The sequence below is a fragment of the Entelurus aequoreus genome, linkage group LG06 (assembly GCF_033978785.1).
Source record: "Entelurus aequoreus isolate RoL-2023_Sb linkage group LG06, RoL_Eaeq_v1.1, whole genome shotgun sequence".
Taxonomy (NCBI): Eukaryota; Metazoa; Chordata; class Actinopteri; order Syngnathiformes; family Syngnathidae; genus Entelurus; species Entelurus aequoreus.
In genome coordinates, this window is record NC_084736.1 from 26,626,356 (window position 1) to 26,646,680 (window position 20,325).

The following is a 20,325-nucleotide window of genomic DNA, read 5'->3' on the forward strand; positions in this document are numbered from 1 at the left end:
TTTCTATTAGTTACACTCAAAATTGTTACGGAGCAACAGAATATGAATATTTTTTATAATTCAATGAATGATTTCATCCCTAGTCTTAACCTTTTTCTCTGAGGAGCGCACAATAAAAAAATGCTTCGGCCATTTTGATATTTTTTATGGAAGACAGTTTTTGCCACTAAAAAAATAAAAAAAACTCCAATGGAAAGTCATAATTATGTGATATAGAGTCAACATTTTAAGATAAAGTTCAAATTGTGAGATTAAAAAATCTAAATGATGTAACAAAATGTCATAATTATGAGATAAAAAGTCATAGTTATGAGATTATACGTCAATTATGACTTTTCATATCAGATTGAAGTCGAAATTTTGAGATAAAAAGTAATAATCATGAGATTAAAAAAAAAAAGTCATAGTTATAAATTAAAAAGTAGAAATTATGAGATAAAAAGTCATAATTGTGAGTTATAAAGTCGAAACTATAGGATAAAAAGTCATAAATATGAGATACAAAATGTTTTAATTAAGAGATTAAATAGTCATAAATATGAGATAACAAGTCATAATTATGAGACAAAAATTTTAAATTATGAGATAAGTCATAATTATGAGAAAAAAGTCATAATTGTTTAAAGTGAAAAGTCATAATTATGAGATTTTTTTTTAAATCGAAAATTTGAGATAAAGTCGAAATTACAAGGTAAATAGCCATAGTTATGAGATTTAAAAAAAAAATTAGAAAGCCGAAATAATGAGATTAAAATTCATAATTATTACATAAAAAGTCATAATTATGAATTAAAATGAATCATTTTGAGATAAGAAGTCGGAATTATGATATAGAAAGTCATAAATATGTGATGAAATGTCGAAATGTTAAAAAAAGTAATTATGAGCTAAAAGTAATTATGAGATTAGTCGAAAAAAATCAAGAAATAAAACGTATGAATTATGAGATTAAAAAGTCATAATTGTGTGATACGAAATAGTTAATTCTTTAGATGAATTGAAATTATGAGATACAAATTCATAATTGTGGGATAGGAAAGTCAAAATTATGATATATCGATAAATAAGTAAATACAGTACAGTACGTGAAGAAGGGTGTGTGACGTAATTACGTACGTTGCGTGTTGACGTCATGGCGACAAACCTCTTAAATCCTTTGTGTTAACCAGGACTACTTGGCTTCGGTTGTGTGAGGGCAGTACAGCAAGACAAATCAGCGTAGGGCGTGTTTTTTTTTTTATTAAAGACAAATGATTGCTTCAACAGTTAGACCTTTTTGAAAGAGCATTTTCAGAGTCTTTAGATGACATTATCAAGCAGAACAGGCAGCAGAGAGGTGGCGGCAGGGGCGGATATATAAATTAAAAAATGGAAATTATGCGATAAAAAATCATAATTGTGAGATATACGTCGAAACTAGAGGATAAATATGAGATTAAAAAATCGAAATTTTGAGATAAGAAAATTGAAATTGTGAGATTCAAAAGTCTGATTTATAATTAAATGATAAATGGGTTATACTTGTATAGCGCTTTTCTACCTTCAAGGTACTCAAAGCGCTTTGAAAGTGTTTCCACATTCACCCATTCACACTGATGGCGGGAGCGGCCATGCAAGGCGCTAACCAGCAGCCATCAGGAGCAAGGGTGAAGTGTCTTGCCCAAGGACACAACGGACGTGACTAGAATGGTAGAAGGTGGGGATTGAACCCCAGTAACCAGCAACCCTCCGATTGCTGGCACGGCCACTCTACCAACTTCGCCACGCCGCCCCCATTTATGAGATAAAACGTTGAAAATTTGAGATAAATAGTTAATTATGAGACAAAAATGTTTTAATTATGAGACAAAAAAAATTTAAATTATGAGATAAAAAGTCATAATTATGTGATTTTTAAAAATGTATATCGAAAATTTTAGATAAAATTGAAATTATAAGGTAAAAAGCCATAGTTGTGAGATAAAAAAAAAAATCTAAGATAAATCGAAATTTTGAGATAAAAAATAATAATTATGAATGGGGTCAGAATTATGAGATAAGAAGTCATTCAAATCTGAAAAAGCCAGAATAATTAGATAAAAAGTCATAATTATTACATAAATCATAATTATGAATTAAAATGAATAATTTTCAAATAAGAAGTCGAAATTATGATATAGAAAGTCATAAGTATGTGATGAAATGTCGAAATGTTGTGATAAAAAGTAATTATTATGAGATTAGTCGAAAAAAATCATGAGGTAAAACATTGAAATTATGAGATTAAAAAGTCATAATTATGTAAAAAAAAAAAAAGTTAAATCTTTAGAAAAATTGAAAGTATGAGATAAAATATAATTGTGGGATAAGAAAGTCGAAATTATGAGATAGCGATAAATGAGTAAATACAGTACAGTACGTGAAGAAGAGTTATCGTGTGTGTGACGTAATTACGTACGTTGCGTAATGACATCATGTCATTACGCAAGTAATGGCAGTACAGCAAGACGAAACAGCGTAGGGAGTGGGTGTATTTTTTTTAAAAAGACAAATTATTTCTTCAACAGTTAGACCTTTTTGAAAGAACATTGTGACCGACAAAATGGATATGTCTTTAGAGGACATTATCAAGCAGAACAGGCAGCAGAGAGGTGGCGGCAGGGGCGGATTATTAATTAAAAAGTGGAAATGATGACATAAAAAGTCATAATTGTGAGGGATATAACGTCGAAAATAGAGGATAATTATGAGATTAAAAAATATAAATTTTGAGATAAGAATGTTGAAATTATGAGATTCAAAAGTCATATTTATGAGAGGAGCCAGATGAGGTGGTTCGGGCATCTGCTCAGGATGCCACCCGAACGCCTCCCTAAGGAGGTGATTAGGGCACGTCCGACCGGCAGGAGGCCACGGGGAAGACCCAGGACACGTTGGGAAGACTATGTCTCCCGGCTGGCCTGGGAATGCCTCTGGATCCCCCGGGAAGAGCTGGACGAAGTGGCTGGGGAGAGGGAAGTCTGGGCTTCCCTGCTTAGGCTGCTGCCCCCGGGACCCAACCTCAGATAAGCGGAAGAAAATGGATCGATAGATGGATTTATGAGATAAAACGTTCAAAATTTGAGATAAAAAGTCAATTATGAGACAAAAATGTTTTAATTATGAGACAAACTATTTTAAGTTATGAGATAAAAAGTCATAATTATGAGACAAAAGTCATAATTGTTAAAAGTGAAGTCATAATTATGAGATTTTTTACAAAAATATATCGAAAATTTGAGATAAAATTGAAATTATAAGGTAAAAAGCCATAGTTGTGAGATAAAAAAAAAATCATAGATAAATCGAAATTTTGAGATAAAAACTAATAATTATTAAAGGAGTCGGAATTATGAGCTAAAAAGTCATGAGATTAAAAAAAATCTAAACTTTGAGATGAAAAAAAATAGAAATTATGAGATTAAAAATGCGAAAATCTGAAAAAGACGGAATAATGAGATAAAAAGTCATAATTATTACATAAATCATAATTATGAATTAAAATGAATAGTTTCTAGATAAGAAGTCGAAATTATGATGTAGAAAGTCATAAATATGTGTTGGAATGTCGAAATGTTGTGATAAAAAGTAATAATTGTGAGATAAAACGTCGAAATTATGAGATTAAAAAATCATAATTATGTGATAAAAAAATAGTTAAATCTTTAGATAAATTGAAATTATGAGGTAAAAAAATCACAATTGTGAGATAGGAAAGTCGAAATTGTGAGATAGCGATAAATGAGTAAATACAGTACAGTACGTGAAGAAGAGTCATCGTGTGTGTGACGTAATTACGTAAATTGCGTAATGACGTCATGTCGACAAACCTTTTAAGTCCTTTGTGTTAACCAGGACCAGTTGGCTTCGGTTGTGTGAGGGCAGTACAGCAAGACGAAACAGCGTAGGGCGTGGGTGTTTTTTTTTTTTAAAAAGACAAATAATTTCTTCAACAGTTAGACCCTTTTGAAAGAGCATTATGACCGACAAAATGGATATGTCTTTAGACGACATTATCAAGCAGAACAGGCAGCAGAGAGGTGGCGGCAGGGGCGGAAGAGGCCGAGGCCGCGGAGGCTCTGGCGGCGGCCGAGGAGGAGGAGGTGGCCCTGGGCGCCTTGGAGGAGTAGGCGGCGGCGGATATGGAGGCCGAGGCGGAGGATCTGGCCCCATGAGGAGCCGTCAAAACCTGAACCGCGCAAGAGGCAGACCGACGCCGTACAGCAGGGTATGAAGCTGCGTATACTCCAGCCAGCTTGCTAGCGCTCCACCTAGCTAGCTAGCTAACAGCCAATAAAATGGTCGCCACATTTGATGCTTGAGCATTAACGGAAAGTGTTTGCATAGTTTATCTGTCCCTCCCCGAAACACCCTTAAATTGTTTTTCCCCCACAAGAAGATGCCCTCATTTTTTAAGAGCTAATGTGCTAGCCTGTTAGCTACAGGCAGCTCGTGGAAGGGCTAGTCGTCGCCATTTTGAATCAACGACGACAATCTATTTTTGGTCCAGGGCCAGTATCTGTGCTTTTTGTCCAAAGTTTCCTTTCGGCGGAGTGGGAAATCTTCCAATTCATCAAGAGAGCACCCAGTAATGATTTTTGTCATCGCGAAAGGAGCACCGTTGTTTATCAGTGACCAGGACGTCCTTTGTCCCGGGATTGGCTGGCGGGCTCCACGTCGAGGCCCCCTTTCGTCTTTCCCCGGTGTGGTGGATGGATCCGAGGACTTCAACCCCCTCTATAGTGTCCCAATAAAGATAACCGCCACCATCGTCTTGTATTTCTGTAGAAACACCGCAGACAAAGCCCTGGTTCAAAATGGCGTGTTCTCAAAATGGATGCCATAATTGCCTCTGGTTGTTTTCTGATCCATCCACATGCATCATGGACTTATGACATACCCCCCCCCCCCATCCAATAAAAGCCGTCCCCTTGGCTTTTAAAGAACTTTTGATCAGGCCTGGAAACATTTGGCCACCGCAGGAGGCAACTTCAGGAGGAGCCCACCCAGAAGATCATTTCTGGATAGCCTGGGGTGGAGGAGTTGATGTTAGCCTGTAGCATAGAGATAGTGTGAGTTGGGGACGATGTGTGTAAAATGCATCTTTGCTAGCTTATGCATGTGTTAAAGCGATACAGTCCAGAGATATATGAATACATTGCTTGTCGTGACGGGGTGGGCAAGGGGATAATGGCGGGACCCCGGCCCTGTTGGAAGTGGAGCGTCTGCTTGCCCCAACACCCAGCCGTGTGGACTCAGTGATTGACAGGCAAGCGGGATTCCTGAAGTCAGCAGGTGCGTTCTCTCGTCTGTTGCAGCCCAAACAGCTCCCAGATAAGTGGCAACACGACATGTTCGACAACGGCTACAGCGGCTTCAACGGCACAGCGGGCGGCGGCGGAGCCGGCGTGGAAACCGGCGGGAAGCTCCTCGTCTCCAACCTTGACTTTGGCGTTTCAGACGCGGACATTCAGGTACACTTGTCTCCCCGGGTTGCGTTTGTGTCAAAGAAAATAAGGCTGAGTTTTTTTGTCTTTGCTTTTCCAGGAACTCTTTGCCGAGTTTGGGACGTTGAAAAAGGCAGCGGTCCATTACGATCGCTCGGGAAGAAGTCTTGGGACGGCCGATGTCCACTTTGAAAGAAGGGCAGATGCGCTCAAAGCCATGAAACAGTACAATGGCATCCCGCTGGATGGTAAGAACTTTCTTCAGTTTGTATTAGGGATGGTCCGTGTATGTCGCGGCTATTCCTTTTTCATAAGGAATGCAAAAGTGATTTTACAAACTATTTTCTGCGGGCGTTTTTTGGTGAGATAATTAAAACAAAAACGGTAAACAGATTGTTATTTAGCATTAGTTAGTTATTTCTTTGGTTAGTGGTCAACAAAATAAACAGTTTTACATAAACAAACATTCATAAATTGAAAAATAATTAAATAGTTGTTACCCAGTGTCATTTGGACATAAGTGTAGATTGCACATGCTCAGTGTCTCTTGTTTCTAGCTGCGTTTCTATTGTAGTTTTTTGCAAAATTAAAGCACTATTTCAAAAATGTTGATAAACTACATTTGCGACTTGTGGGTGTTTCCATTAAAAGTGTGTTTTGCGTCATGAGCCGTAATTCTCGTAAAATCCATTTTGAGGAAGATATTGCAGCCGTGAAGTCATTAGGTGACAGAGGCAGCGGATGATCACTCAAAGGCAACGTCCTCACGTATGGCAGAGGCCACGAATAAGGCATTTTTAAAGTAGAGTTGTGAATGAAGAATTAACAAATTGTGGGTTCAAGGGCCCCCTCGACGTTGTTCGGGCATGTGGGTCTCTCCAAGTCCACGGGTCGGTCTTTATTGCCTGTGCCGCTTCCTCCGGCCGACTTGGAAGCGAGACCAAGTCTGCTCTAGTTGTCGTGCATCGGCGCCCTGCCTGTTCAGTGTTCAGGTGCCCTGTAAATGCGAATTGTTTCCATCATGCTTTTGCGAAACACTTTAATATCGAAACGTTTCAAAAACCACCTTGTGTTTTAGCCATATTTGAGTGGTTTTTCAAAACATGTGATTCCATTATCCCACATAAATTCCCCTGTTGTGGTATAAATAAAAGTCCATCCTATCCTATTACCAGTTTCTTTTAGCAATATTTAGGTCTTACAACTTTTTTAGGAGTAATGGGAACGCAGCTACTAAGTGACCTGAAACCACAACAGAAGACGGAAGTGTACAGTATTATTTAAACATATATGAAATCTGTAACAAATAGCTTACATTTAAAAAAACAAACAAAAAAAACCTAGAGCTGTGCAAATAACCAATGTAAAGAAAAACATGCTTACTCTGGCAGGAAATCTAGGCCTACAACTTCATAGTATTACATTAAAACAGGTTTAATAAAGACCTGTGCAAATAACAAAAATATAAACAAAACTAAACTTTTATTGGAATGCACACAATTATGGCCTTTAAAAATGTTTGTTATATGTCTGATTTAGAAGGAATACTTATGATTGTTGACATGTAGGTAAGTTTGACTTTCATGCTATTTGTGTTAAGCTCAGCGCAGCTACAATCCAACCGAACATGTAGGTAAGTTTGACTTTCATGCTATTTGTGTTAAGCTCAGCGCAGCTATCAATCCAACCGAACAGTTATTTGACACGCATAAAAAAGACCGGCTTTGACGATACAAGCAACATTATTAGGATGAGAGCGGAGCAATTGTGACGTTTTGGATTTAGATTAATTAGTTATAGAGAAAAAAGAATTGTGACATGCAACCCAAACATTGCATCCACATAAGATACCTAGCAAGGGTTTTAATTGGCCACATTTATAATAAAAGCTAACCGCATTACAAAGCTACTAGTGTTATGGGGCTAATACCATTAACATACCTTGGTTGTCAGACATGTTGTGTTTTGTCCACTCACGGCGCAGAGAAGAGTAAATGGCCATAAAAAAGCATTATTAAAAGATAACTGACAATATTGTCCTTAAATACATATCGCTTTCTATAAATAACTGTAGAACTTGTAATACTGCTATATCGGCCGGCCCTAAAAGTGATTCATTTTATTGACTCTATCGAGCAGGCAAACCGGTGTTGCTCTGCGTCATTCACAGATGAGGACACTGACAAGAGACACTGCGCATGTGCAACCTAAAGGCATGTGAAATTTCACAAAAACGCGGGAAGCCGCATTTTTAAACATAAATATTCTTGTAAAAAATATCACTTCCAGGTTTTTTGTGATTCTCAAACTGCGGTACGTGGGCTCCATCTATTGGTATGCCAAAGAATCACTTAATCAAGTGATGAGTGTTTTATTTTCTGATATTGACAGTTTTACTTATCAAACTGTGTAATGTTACTGTGGCCAAAAGCATAAAATATACTTAAAATAAAATAAACCACTGCCTTGTTTTCAATGAGTATTTGGGTTTACTACGCTACTGTATTTTAATGTTGGTCATTATAGTGGTACTTTTTTGAAAAAAGTTTAAAAACCACTGTTTTAGAGATGTCATTAGTAGCCAGGGAGAAGGTATATTTTTGATGTGACTGTAAACAGGTCCCAACACTGGAAGTTTTGAGGGGGCGTGGCCAAATGGGAAATGTTTTGAGTTCTTTGCATGCCTGTTTTAGACTTTTGCGTTACGTTTTAAGTAATAATGTTAGTAAATGATCGACTAAAAACCTAAAGATTCACTGGTACATTATGAAAGACAGCCGAAGAAGGTTGGTAGATGAGAATAAATCTAAAGGTAAAATATAATGTAGATATGCACACAATTTCAGAAAATGTACTTTTGTTTTTCAACATTTTCTTTTGGGTTGGTGTGGAAGCACTTCATGCTGATAGAAATCTTCCTTTTTTTCTCCTCAAAGCTTTTTTTTCTCCTCAAAGGGTGCTCCCTTCCCCGCTTCTACCTTTATGTCCAAACAGGGAATAGAGAAAATAGTTTTCCACTAGTTTTAATTACCATTTTAGGATAATGGATATCCATCCACTTGCCGTTTTTTTATCAACCAAAAAGGGGGGGTAAATTGATTTTTATGTTCAACATTTTTTCTTTTCCAAACAAAACGGATGGCTGTGACATACACGGACCAGGGGTGAACAAAGTCAATTCACTCCAGAATCACAATTCCTATTTATTCCTATTATAATAAAACAATCCATAATTTTTAAAAATTGATTTAGAAAAAAATCTGTATTTTATAGGAATCCTTTTTTAAAGACATTTGTAAATGCAGATTCCTTATTGAAAATACCTTTAAGGACCTATTCATGCAACCATAAGTTTTTCTAACCTGTTCTAAAAAATTGGTTATTATAATTGTTATATCGAATAATGAAATGTGCGAATCACTTCTGAATCGAATCATTGGGTACTCAAAGATTGACACTCTGCATATGCTATTTTCCTAGTGGTAAACCTCCATGTTTTGTCTGTGCAGGGAGGCCCATGAACATACAGCTCGTCACATCACAGATCGACACACAGAGGCGGCCGATGCAGGGGTAAGGTTTAGTTTTTTTGTAAAGACCTCCCAAGCCTTAGTGTATGACAATTGTATTGAATTGTTTTTAATCTTTCCAGCATGAACAGAGGCGGCGGAATGAACAGAACCCGCGGGGGCAACTATGGCGGCATGCAGAGGGGTCGTGGTGGACGCGGGGCTGGCGGTGGCTTCAGAGGACGGGGGCGAGGCGGCCGAGGGGCCGGTAACAAGCAGTCGCTCTCGGCAGAAGAACTTGACGCCCAGTTAGACGCCTACAATGCTAGAGTGAGTGCATCAGTTTATGTGCTGCATGATTTAAAAAATATATATATATTCATATTATTTCTGTTTCTCAGATGGACACCAGCTAAGACGTCTTGCTGCTGTCCCGTGGTCATCCTATCCTGGCTGCACAGAAGGATGTCTGTTACAATAGTGCAGATTGTTTTACACATGGTTGTCCTGATGTGATTTTGGTCATTGATTGCTCCAGCCTCTTTTAACTGCTCTGAAGTGTTTTATACTTTGTTTTCTCCTTTTCTGATGAAAATGGTTTTGTCTGTAGGTTGAAAGTTGACATTTCCAAGTCCATTCCTCCAAACTTGTAGTAAATGAAACTTGTAATAAAACCTGCAGTGTATATTAACCAGATCATGTTTCCTTTGTGTCATTTCTGTGTGATGAAAACTAGAATATAGTCATTAATATTTACTTATTTAGTGTAATTGTACTTTTTAGAGGACGTGCAACACTCAACATTGTATTGTAATGCCATAGAATGCCACGCAATGTTAGATTACAGACATACAGTATATACTGAAGGAACATTAATTTATCACACATTTTTACTGTAAAATATTAGTACAACCATGCACACAATAGGTACACTAGATTGTTATACGTCCATGCAGTAATATAGATTGGCCACTAGATATCCCCACGTGGTCAATCGTATGCGGAAGAGAAGTTTAGATGCAACTAAAAATGAACTTTTCCGCAAAATAGTACCATGTAAGGCTCAAGAACTACGAACAAAAGCCTAAATCACATACTATTCCCTCAACTTATGACGTGTTCTTACATTTTGCTTCATAGTTACGTGTACAATACAATACGTATAGTTTTCCTAGGTGTTGTCGTGCAAATGATGTAGTACTTCCGGTTGTCCAAACAATTGTGCTAAGCGCATATCACTTTCTACAACAGTAAATCATTTTTGTGAAGAAAAAACAAACATGAAACAACAAATGTCAGTAGGTCGTCATGGCTTGTGGAAACCACACTTTTTTCTTGACCAAGGACCGTTACTTTTATTTTGAAGTTAATCCACCGGACGTTGTTTCACCCGTCCGCGGGAACGCTCACATTTTCCTGTGTCACTCCACTTCACCCCCCTCTCGCCGACGTTCTCAACAGCTTCCAGCCTTCCGGAGGTATAAACGGTAAGATTCAATGAAACATTCGATAAACTCTCGCGGAAGTAGCTTTGATTTATTACTAGTCAATGTTGCTTTGGTGCATTTAGCGAGTTTTTGTAGGGGAATGTCTGCCCGCTCTACCCGAGAAATAATGACCTGTTTTAGTTGGGCAAAGATCAACTTCCTGTTGCGAGGGAGTTTTACAATATCCATTACTGCCAATATAGAGACGTTTAATGTGTTTTTTTGTGATATTTGTTCACCAAACTTGATGAAGTCTTCTATTGAATTATTCATTAAGCAGCGTGTTTTGCGTAAACCCTACCTTTTTTTCATTTCCGGGTGTAAAAACTGGTCTTGAAAGTTCTAGAAGGAATCATGGCGACCACCATTTATTGTTTTTTTTCCACAATAATACGCTTGTTTTTAATGTTTTAATATAACAAGTAATTAGTTAATTAAAGTTGAATAAGTCGACCATTGTATTGTATTAGGTGTAATATGGCCGAAGTACAATATTATATGTCACTTCCTGGATTTCAACTTCTTTTTCTCACACCCAAACATGAATTTCTCATTCTTTAGATCAACACAATGATTATTCATGTTTGGCTTGGCTGTGCATATTATAATCACACCACCTTGAATCAAATGTGCTCCAAGTGATTATGGCTGATAGGTGATTATTCCAGAGATCAGCCATGCCCACAAATCCTGCCACCACTTGCCGCCTCGCTCCTGTCTTAAAGGGGAACTGCACCTTTTTTGGGAATTGTCTGCCATTCACAATCCTTATGTAAGATAAGCACACATGTGTTTTTCTTTTATTATGCATGCTAACTCGTAAATAAACTCTAGCAAGAGTCAGCTAACAATGGAGCTAATTGCAGTCGCTCTATTCCGCCTATAAAGCGCTTTAAAAAACATCCAAAAACCTCCGTACATTTTTAATATACACGTAAGTATATATGTAGAGTAGTAACATTCATAATGCATTCTAACTCGTAAATAAACACTAGCAAGAGTCAGCTAACAATGGAGCTAATTTGATTCGCTCTATTCCGCCTATAAAGCGCTTTAAAAACATCCAAAAACCTCCGTCAATATTTTATATACACGTTGTAAGTATATATGTCATGGAGTAACATTCATAATGCATTCTAACTCGTAAATAAACGTCAGCAAGAGTCAGCTAACAACGGAGCTAATTGGAGTCGCTCTATTCAGCCTATAAAGCGCTTTAAAAACATCCAAAAACCGCCACACATTTTTTATATACACAATGTAAGTATGTATGTAATGTAGTAACATTCATAATGCATTCTAACTCGTAAATAAACGCTAGCAAGAGTCAGCTAACAATGGAGCTAATTGGATTCGCTCTATTCTGCCTATAAAGTGCTTTAAAAACATTCAAAAACCTCCGTCAACTTTTTATATACACGCTGTAAATATATATGTCATGTAGTAACATTCTTAATAGCATGTAATATTTACATATTTTGCTCATTTTAAGCATACAGCGGTGTGTTAATTGCAAAGATCACGTTTTCTTTTCCCTTCAACAACAACCACGAAGCAACATGTAGCAGTAATGCTAAGATATACAAACTACAAACATAATAAAACAATCACTTACTGTACAATGTCTGACGAATGATGTTTATATCTTTCCGTTTCAACGAAAGAAAAGGTTTGTGTTTTTCTCGCCTTTTCCGGGTCTAAGTTGGATGTCAAAGTTTACCAACTTCTCGGTTTATGTCCACAACTTTCTACTATCCGGGTGAGAGGCTTTATTTATAATCGAGAATTAACTTTCACCGACTCAGAGGCGATGCAGCAGCTCAATGTGTCAATATAGCAGCATAAGCAAGTTAGCTCTCTGTGATCACGGCGCCGCTAAAAATAGGTCAGTGTTTAGGTCACGAGATGTAAATGGAGTATTGCTGGCAGTTTTTGGATGTTTTTTATGGGGGCGATAGTGTATTCCAATTACGGTAGCTGCATTGTTGGCCACCTCGTACTTGCCATATTTTATGAGTTAGAATGCATAAATAAAGAAAACATGTGCTCTTGTCTCACATAAGGATTGTAAATGACAGACACAATTCCAAAAAAAGTGCAGTTCCCCTTTGATATTAAGCATTACGGTGGTAGTATTAGGGCTATTGTTTTTATGAGCGCTAACACAGAGGAACTACTTTTTGCGGCACCGTGATCACAGAGGTAAGTAGCTACTGCACTGCAAAAACTGAAATCTAAGTAAGATTAAATATCTCAAATAAGGGTGATTTTTGCTTATTTTCTGTCTGATAAGGTAATTCTTCTCACTAAGCAGATTTTATGTTAGAGTGTTTTACTTGTTTTAAGTGTTTTGGTCCTAAATTATCTCAGTAAGATATTATAGCTTGTTGCTGAGATTTTATGACCTATATTGAGTAAAACATGCTTGAAACTAGAATATCAGGTGTTGCAAAGCTGTGTCATTAACACTCGCAAGTATAAAACTACTTTTTCAAAGTAATAATTTCTTATTTCAAGCATGAAAAAAAAATCATGACTTTGACACAATTGTGTTTCATATTAAAACAGATGACAGCCAAATGGACTTTGCTGTTTTATTTTCAATGAAACCATGAATTGATTAACGTGGACTTATTCGGGTGTTACCATTTAGTGGTCAATTGTACGGAATATGTACTGTACTGAGCAATCTACTAATAAAAGTTTCGATCAATCAATCAAAAAAACAACAGAAAATACGTACTCATATAGTAGTATAGTTGTAATTAGTGAGAATATACTTATTTTTTGGGTTCATTGAGTTTAGCTAATTTGACTTGTTTTGGAAAGCCTTGACAAGCCAAATTTTCTTGTTCTATTGGCAGATAATTTTGCTTAGTTAAAATAAAATACCCCTATTTTTTGTTTTTGTTTTTCTTGTTTTTGAACACTGACTTTTTGCCGTATGCAGCTATGGACAAAAAGCTGCTTCTCCTCTGAGTTGGTGAAATTAATTCTGAATTATAAATCAGGCCTCTCATCTGGATAGTAGAAGGTTGTGGCCATAAACCGGGAAGTTGGCGAAAAAACGATGAAAAGAAGCTTCTTTGTGCCCACTTTTTTTTTTTATTTGCATGAAGATTAAGATTAATTCTTATTCTAAACGGGAAGATATAAACATCCAATCAGTCTGCAGTCCTGGCAATGCTAACAACACAGCTGCTTTACATGCAGAAAACAATGCAAAATATGTTTAAATGATAACAAAAAGAGACGGCATACACAAAATGAGGCCATGTTTTGGCGAAAATTTCCTTTGAAAAGTGGGGAGTACGAAAACCAATGCATCACTGTATACTAAAATCTTGTGATATACCGTAAATTCCGGATCATGTGTTACTTTCTTTCTACACTTTGACCCCTGCAGCTTATATAACGGTACAGCTAATTAATCAATTTTTCTTCGCCAATGGCCATAATGTTTTGTGTTCAATAGTTTTCATTAAACCCAACAAGACTCTAAAATCTTGTGTTATTGTTTGTGCTTTGGTTCCACCCTTTGGGCAAGTTCGCTCACTGCAGTTGTTGCGGGTTGAAAATGTACTTTCTGTTTTCATGTCTTAAACCGGAAGTAAAAACGTCCGTGGCGTTTCTGTTCAAAAGGATTCTTCATTCATCACTCCTAGCAACATTTGTAAATTTTACAATGTAACTACAACAATTCTTACTTGCTAAAGCGTCCCATGTGTGAAGTCTGTAGGAGTGATTTCATTCATATTTGTACGTGCTATCGTAATGTAATCAAGCTAGCGTTGTTAGCATTAGCTAATATGCTAAAACATTTACGAGTGTCTGTGTTAGTATTATCAACGTACGATGGTATTCTTTTTGTATTGTTTCAGTTTCACAAATTCCTCAGTAAATTCACCAAAACGTCACCGTGGAGTTATTGAGTCTGTTTAGCTGATTGGAGAGCTAGCTTCCGTAGCTAGTGGGTCCATGACGATGACTTCTGTTTTATTTGATTGGCTGTTTTACAGACACCGTTTGGAAACAATTTAATGTTTGTAAATAAACATTTGAAATATATTTCTGTGTAAATAACTCTTTATGCCAGCTTATATACTGAATATGCGGCTTACTGAAATTTTGTGGGTGCGACTTCTATACCGTGCACTCTATAGTCTGGAAAATACCGTAATTTGGGCCGACGATAGACCTTTTTAATACTGTCGTTATTTAATGATAATGCATGTTGATGACACATTCTAGCTGTGTCCGCAAATTTGACAGCAACAAGTGAACAAATGCAATGTAGCATTCTACCTAGCGGCTCCATGGTGCAAAGCCACTTCTAAGTCAGCAATCCTCACCTCCATGGTGGAAAATACACTACATTTCTTAAAAGTATCATCCCTGGAGGATGAGGAATAGCTAAACGTGCTACACTACATGCTGTAGCAGGATAAGCTAACTACAAGCTAGAGCTCTTGAACATAAACAAAGGTGAGCGGATGGATACAAATATCGACAGCAACGATACCAAGTATAATATCTTAATTTGTTCAATACTACAGTGGTTAGATCAATATTTTTTTAAATACAAATATATTTTGTTCTTGTCATTGTTCACAAACTCGGCAAATAAGTTTCTGCACACAGGAGGGCTTTAAGGGCAAAAAAAACCCCTAAAGGATTTAAATGAGTCAATAGTAGAAACTTATTTAAATATGTATGTATGTATGTATGTATGTATTAGGGCTGCAACTAAAGATTCATTTGATAATCGATTAATCTGTCGATTATTACATAGATTAATCGATTAATAATCGGATAAAAGAGACAAACTACATTTCTATCCTTTCCAGTATTTTGTTGAAAAAAAACAGCATACTGGCGCCATGTTCTTTCAACTTGCCAAATAAAACAAGGAAAATGTTACAAAAATGCACACTTTTGACACCCCTGCTATAGATAATAAAAAATTAAATCTGATAAATCTATCGATAAAAAGCAGAGCCTGACGACGCATGCGCGTTTGTCACAACTCTCTCGCTCTCTCTGTCTCTCCCCCTCCCTCACGATTCAGAATGCTGCTGCGTGCACAATTTGTTGTGTTTTTAACCTTCTTAACCCTGAACGTTCATTGAAAATACACGCAACCCTAACTCAAAATGCCGGACATTTGAGGCATTTAAGAAACACCGACCGACAGCCCCGCAAAAGAGGACATGTCTGGTGAAAAGAGGACCTATGGTCAGGACCTGTGTGTGTGTGTGTGTGTGTGTGTGTGTGTGTGTGTATATATATATATATATATATATATATATATATATATATATATATATATATATATATATATATATATATATATATATATATATATATATATATATGTGTGTATATGTATATATCAATAATTTGATATTGTTGATAAATGTTGATGTTGTATTGTGATCAAAAATTGAATGATTCAGTGATGTTGACAATTTGATATGACTACCTGGTATTGAATTGATACCCAATTTTGTAGTATCCCCCAAAATGTATGTAAAGTATCCAGAGAAGAGAAAAATAAGTGCCTCTTACATTGTACCAAAAGTGTAGATAGAAACAAGTTACAACACAAATAAGCAGATATCAACAAGTAGATTGATTAGTAGTTTTGAGAAAATGATGCGACTGGAAATGATGTAATTTGTTACTACATATGTCAGTAACTAAATTAGGAGCCTTTGTAACCCCTTTTGAAATGCTTCTATTATCCTTTACATACAAAATAATGTACTGTGACATACAGTATATATATCTTTTTCAGGAGGCTGCAATTTTTAACATATCACCCTGTACTACTACTAATATTGTACAGTATAGTACAATATTAGTAGTAGTACAGGCTGTCTCCATTTTAAAACCTTTATAAACTGTGCAGATAATGTTTCCATTCGTATTCTAGCACTCGTAATATAAGTCCTAGTTAAGCACCGTAATATTAACACTCTTTTTAAACACTCTCATAAAGGTGGACGGGTATAAGAAAAAAAGCGTTTAATGGCCATGTAAGTGTAAAAAGAAGTTAACCACTCATGTAGTGTCAACATAATAAAACTTACTTTTGATAAACGACAACGCTTATCTAGCTTTAGCAGCCAAACCCCACTAGAGCCCAGTATCTTCGGATTTCCACTTCCAGTTTTTGTGCCACTTTTGAGGCGTATTTGTCTTTTTGACCGCCGAGATGTTATGTGACTGTAGAAGAGTGTTATTTCCAGGGGCATTGAACGTGCAACCCCGTGATTACCTGGTGACTATTCATTTTTCAACTGGTGCTGATGGTCTGGCAATATTCTTCCCCAAACGGTCCTAACATGCCCTAGACCATCATGTCACGTCCCTGAGCGGGTGCGTGGATGTCTGCCAGCCCACAGGCACACATGGCCCAGTGTTTTCCAGGTTTGTGTGTGTGCCTTTGTGTGGTCGGAACACATCCTTCTTTAATTTACCGCTACATTTCAACCTCAAGCCAATCTGCATATCCATGCGAAACTACTGGCTTTAATCTGTTGAAGAAAATATTATGGCCATTTTAGAAGGTGCTCCATTGTGTGGAAGTGATTGAGGATGAGGAGTAGACCTTTCATCCAGTACCTTGATATCTTATTCTATGGCAGCTTCCTGCCACCACATGGAGGGACTATTTTTAAAGCTTCCTATGTGTTCTAGATCTTCCTGGGAAAGTACTCCTTTGTTTCTTTTCGTCCGTTTTTCTTGCGATGGGATTTTGACGCCTTTGCTAATGTACCCATTTCCTTATCGAAATCTGATAGCAACTTTTTAAGTCGTCGGTTAAAAGGAGCTCATCCACTCAAACCTGTTCCTCTTCCCTTTTGATTACATGACTTGTTTTGGACTTCCTGTGCATTGCTTCAGGTCTAGATGAGTTCTTGCTGCAGCACTTCCCCATTGCTCGACTTGGGCATCAACACTTACTGTAACTCGGTCTGCTTTTTTTTGCCCAGATGCATTGCTGTTGTCTTCCTTGTTTACAATATCAGTAAAGAGTCCAGACATGAATGACTAATTAAAGGTGACTCGATTTCGCAGGTGGAGTTTTAGAACTACAAATTGTGCCTTGGCCTTGCTGCATGTGGTTTAGCAGTCAAGAGGATATGAATCATCAAGCTCTTGCAAGTCAAAGGAAGTTCTCGTAACTTTGAAAAGCAAAATGCCACATAGCATTGTGTCATGTTTGACTTTAGAAGACTGAAGGTTCTATCTCAAAATCATTCAAATGTACCCATTCATTTTGATGTTGCCAGCATTGGGCCTCAAATGGCTCTGGACTTAATCCAGTTTATTATTTGGCACCCAAATGGAGGATGTGTGGATCTCATTAGAGTCAGTGCCATTATCTAGTCTCTGCATTATAATTTACCAAAAGGACAACAGGACCGGTATTCAAACTGGATAATTCACCACGACACACTTTAGGTCTCTGACTAGGTAGATAAGTAAGGTAACAGGGATGTACGCTAGCTTTTCACTTGTAGAACGGAAACATTTGTAAAAATTGTAGTAAGGAACATTTGTTGAAGCACAGAAAAAAATTTAGTAGCAATTAGGGCTGGGCGATATATCGAGTTTGTAAGATGTATCGATATATTTTTAAATAAGATATGAATTAGGAAAATATCGTAATATCGATATAATTGTGTTCACGTTAAAATGACCAAATGCCGCTTATTTGTTGTGTTACTTGTTCTCCCTCGCAACACTTCATGAGCTATTAAACCCCTTCTCAACCCCTTTTTCAAATTAAAAAGAATTAACTTAAAAATCGAAGCTACGTAGCTTAACTACATTTCCCAGTAGCTCGGCAGTAGCTTCGCTACTTGTTAAACAAGTAGTGATTTCCGTAGCTTAGCTATTTTTAGACCCATGTAGTGGTTAGCTAAGCTACATGCTACAAAAGAAGAGAGAGGGAGAAGAGAAAGAGAACTGGGGCCGTACTTATCAAGCTTCTTAGAGTGCCATTTTACACTTAAGTCCTGAAAATTTGCGAAATTTAGTCCTACTCTCAAACTTAAGAATAAAAGCTTTTTATCAACGTTCTTAAGTCTAAGAATCACTCCTACTCTCCACGATATTTAAGAGACCTTCAGAGGTGTCTTAAATGGTTAGGAGTTGCCAGCAGGGGATGGCACTGAGGCGAGACACGTGCGCGAACGTTCATCTTTGTTTGATGACGAGCAGCTGATCAAACGGTATCGTTTAGACAGAGCAGGTATTATTTTTGTCACAGATTTAATAATTTTCGATTCCTTGTTGATTTCTGCATGTGGCTGCAGTGGACTAGTATATATAGAGCCACCCACACCAGTTTCAAATTAGTTGCCTAATTAATGAATTGGAAAGAAAATGTTATGAGAGTAGCGTATGTGTGTGGCACACACATACGCTAGGTTACAGCATGTGAGGTGAGTGACGTCAGTGAGTGTGTGGGCGAGAGAAGAGAGGGAGCGGTATTGTGAGTGCGGGCGGGGACTAGTTTGTTTTGTGTTGGATTGGCTGTGTGCAAGCAATCAATAAAGCAAGATTTGCAACTAATCGCCGGACTCATCATTCACTCTAAAGTCGTCCGCTGTGGAGACCCACTGCCGGGTAAAGTGAAGGGTGTTGCCCCGAGCATACATCCTGGAGAAGTGTCTCCCCTGCCTCTTTGTTACAGTCTGGGAGCAGGAAGCAGGAAAGGTGCAACAAAAAGGAAACATTTATTTTTGATTCATTGCCAATATTGTTTGTTTGTTTTGTATAATTTTGTAGTTTATTGTCAAAATATACACTCCCATTGTCCACTTAAATATTTCTAAGATATTTCTTTATTCTTAGACAAGGGATTCCCTTCCGTGATTGGTCATTTCTATGGACACAGAAATTACGTCACCTAAAATTCCGTTTACGGCACATAGTAATGTCGTAATTCAGCTCTGAGTGTGACACTTAAGATTCAGTCCTACACTTCGCTGAAAGTGTGAGTAAGACGCTTGATAACTAACTTTTGAGTGCAGCTTTCAGCGAAGAATTTATTTACTCTTAAGTCAACTCTTAGCAGACTTCTTAGGAGTAATTCTAAGAAGCTTGATAAGTACGGCCCCTGGACTAGTGCAACTCCACGGGCAGGAGACAAAATATACGGGAAAGATCAATGATGAGTCACGATTGGTTAAGAGCACTTCCAAAATGACGACGAGAGAGTCGTAGAAGAGAGAATATTCAAGCGAAATGTACGACGAAGTGAGGAAGATCATAACCGCACAATTAAGTAAAGTCATTTACTCTGCGCTGACCACTTCTAGTCGGACCACAGAACCGTACGTGTGTGACAGTCCATTACATCGTCGACTGGGAATTAAAAAGCGCCTGCCTGCAAATGTATTTTTTATCTGAGTTTGATACATGTTGTATTATTTGCACAGCTATGTTATTTATTTTATGTAGAAAGAATATTTTTCTATATCATTTATGTTATGTAATTTTGTACTACTTAAACAGTTTATTTTCTGTGCTGTTAATTTGGGATGTCCCGATCCAGGTTTTTGCACTTCCGATCCGATACCGATATTGTTTTTGCACTTCCGATCCGATACCGATACTGACCGATACTGGCCTATCCGAGCATGTATTAAAGTTTAAAGTTATTTAGCCTACTTAGTTGTCAGAATCATGTTGAAAAGGGTTTTAGTACTCTTGATAACAACTAGCCAGCTGAATTAGGGGAGTTTGAATAATACACAATGGTTGGTAACAAGAAACTGACCTGTTTATTCAAGGATAAACACATAATAGACAAAATTATACATGACAAACAGAAATGGTATCATTGAA

General features: G+C 37.2%; 2 protein-coding genes across 2 annotated transcripts in view; both read left to right on the plus strand.

Moving 5' to 3' along the window:
* Positions 1-3,868: 3,868 nt before the first annotated feature.
* LOC133652080 (THO complex subunit 4-like) lies at positions 3,869-9,612 on the plus strand. Its single transcript, XM_062050456.1, has 6 exons — positions 3,869-4,246; positions 5,337-5,492; positions 5,566-5,713; positions 8,975-9,038; positions 9,118-9,304; positions 9,376-9,612. The coding sequence occupies exons 1-6, from the start codon at positions 3,998-4,000 to the stop codon at positions 9,388-9,390; spliced, it is 819 nt and encodes a 272-aa protein (XP_061906440.1). The 5' UTR covers positions 3,869-3,997; the 3' UTR covers positions 9,391-9,612.
* Positions 9,613-10,303: 691 nt separating this feature from the next.
* The window catches only part of LOC133652082 (rho GDP-dissociation inhibitor 1-like), a 44,694-nt gene continuing 34,672 nt past the window's right edge, over positions 10,304-20,325 (plus strand). The window contains exon 1 of the mRNA XM_062050458.1: positions 10,304-10,461. The gene's annotated coding sequence lies outside the window, so the exon portion shown is untranslated. The remainder of the gene's footprint in view (positions 10,462-20,325) is intronic.

Coding starts and splice junctions, on each gene's coding strand:
- LOC133652080 (XM_062050456.1), top strand. CDS start 3,998: ATGACCGACAAAATGGATATGTCTTTAGACGACATTATCAAGCAGAAC. Junction 4,247..5,336: donor GACCGACGCCGTACAGCAGG/GTATGAAGCTGC, acceptor CGTCTGTTGCAG/CCCAAACAGCTCCCAGATAA. Junction 5,714..8,974: donor CAATGGCATCCCGCTGGATG/GTAAGAACTTTC, acceptor TTGTCTGTGCAG/GGAGGCCCATGAACATACAG.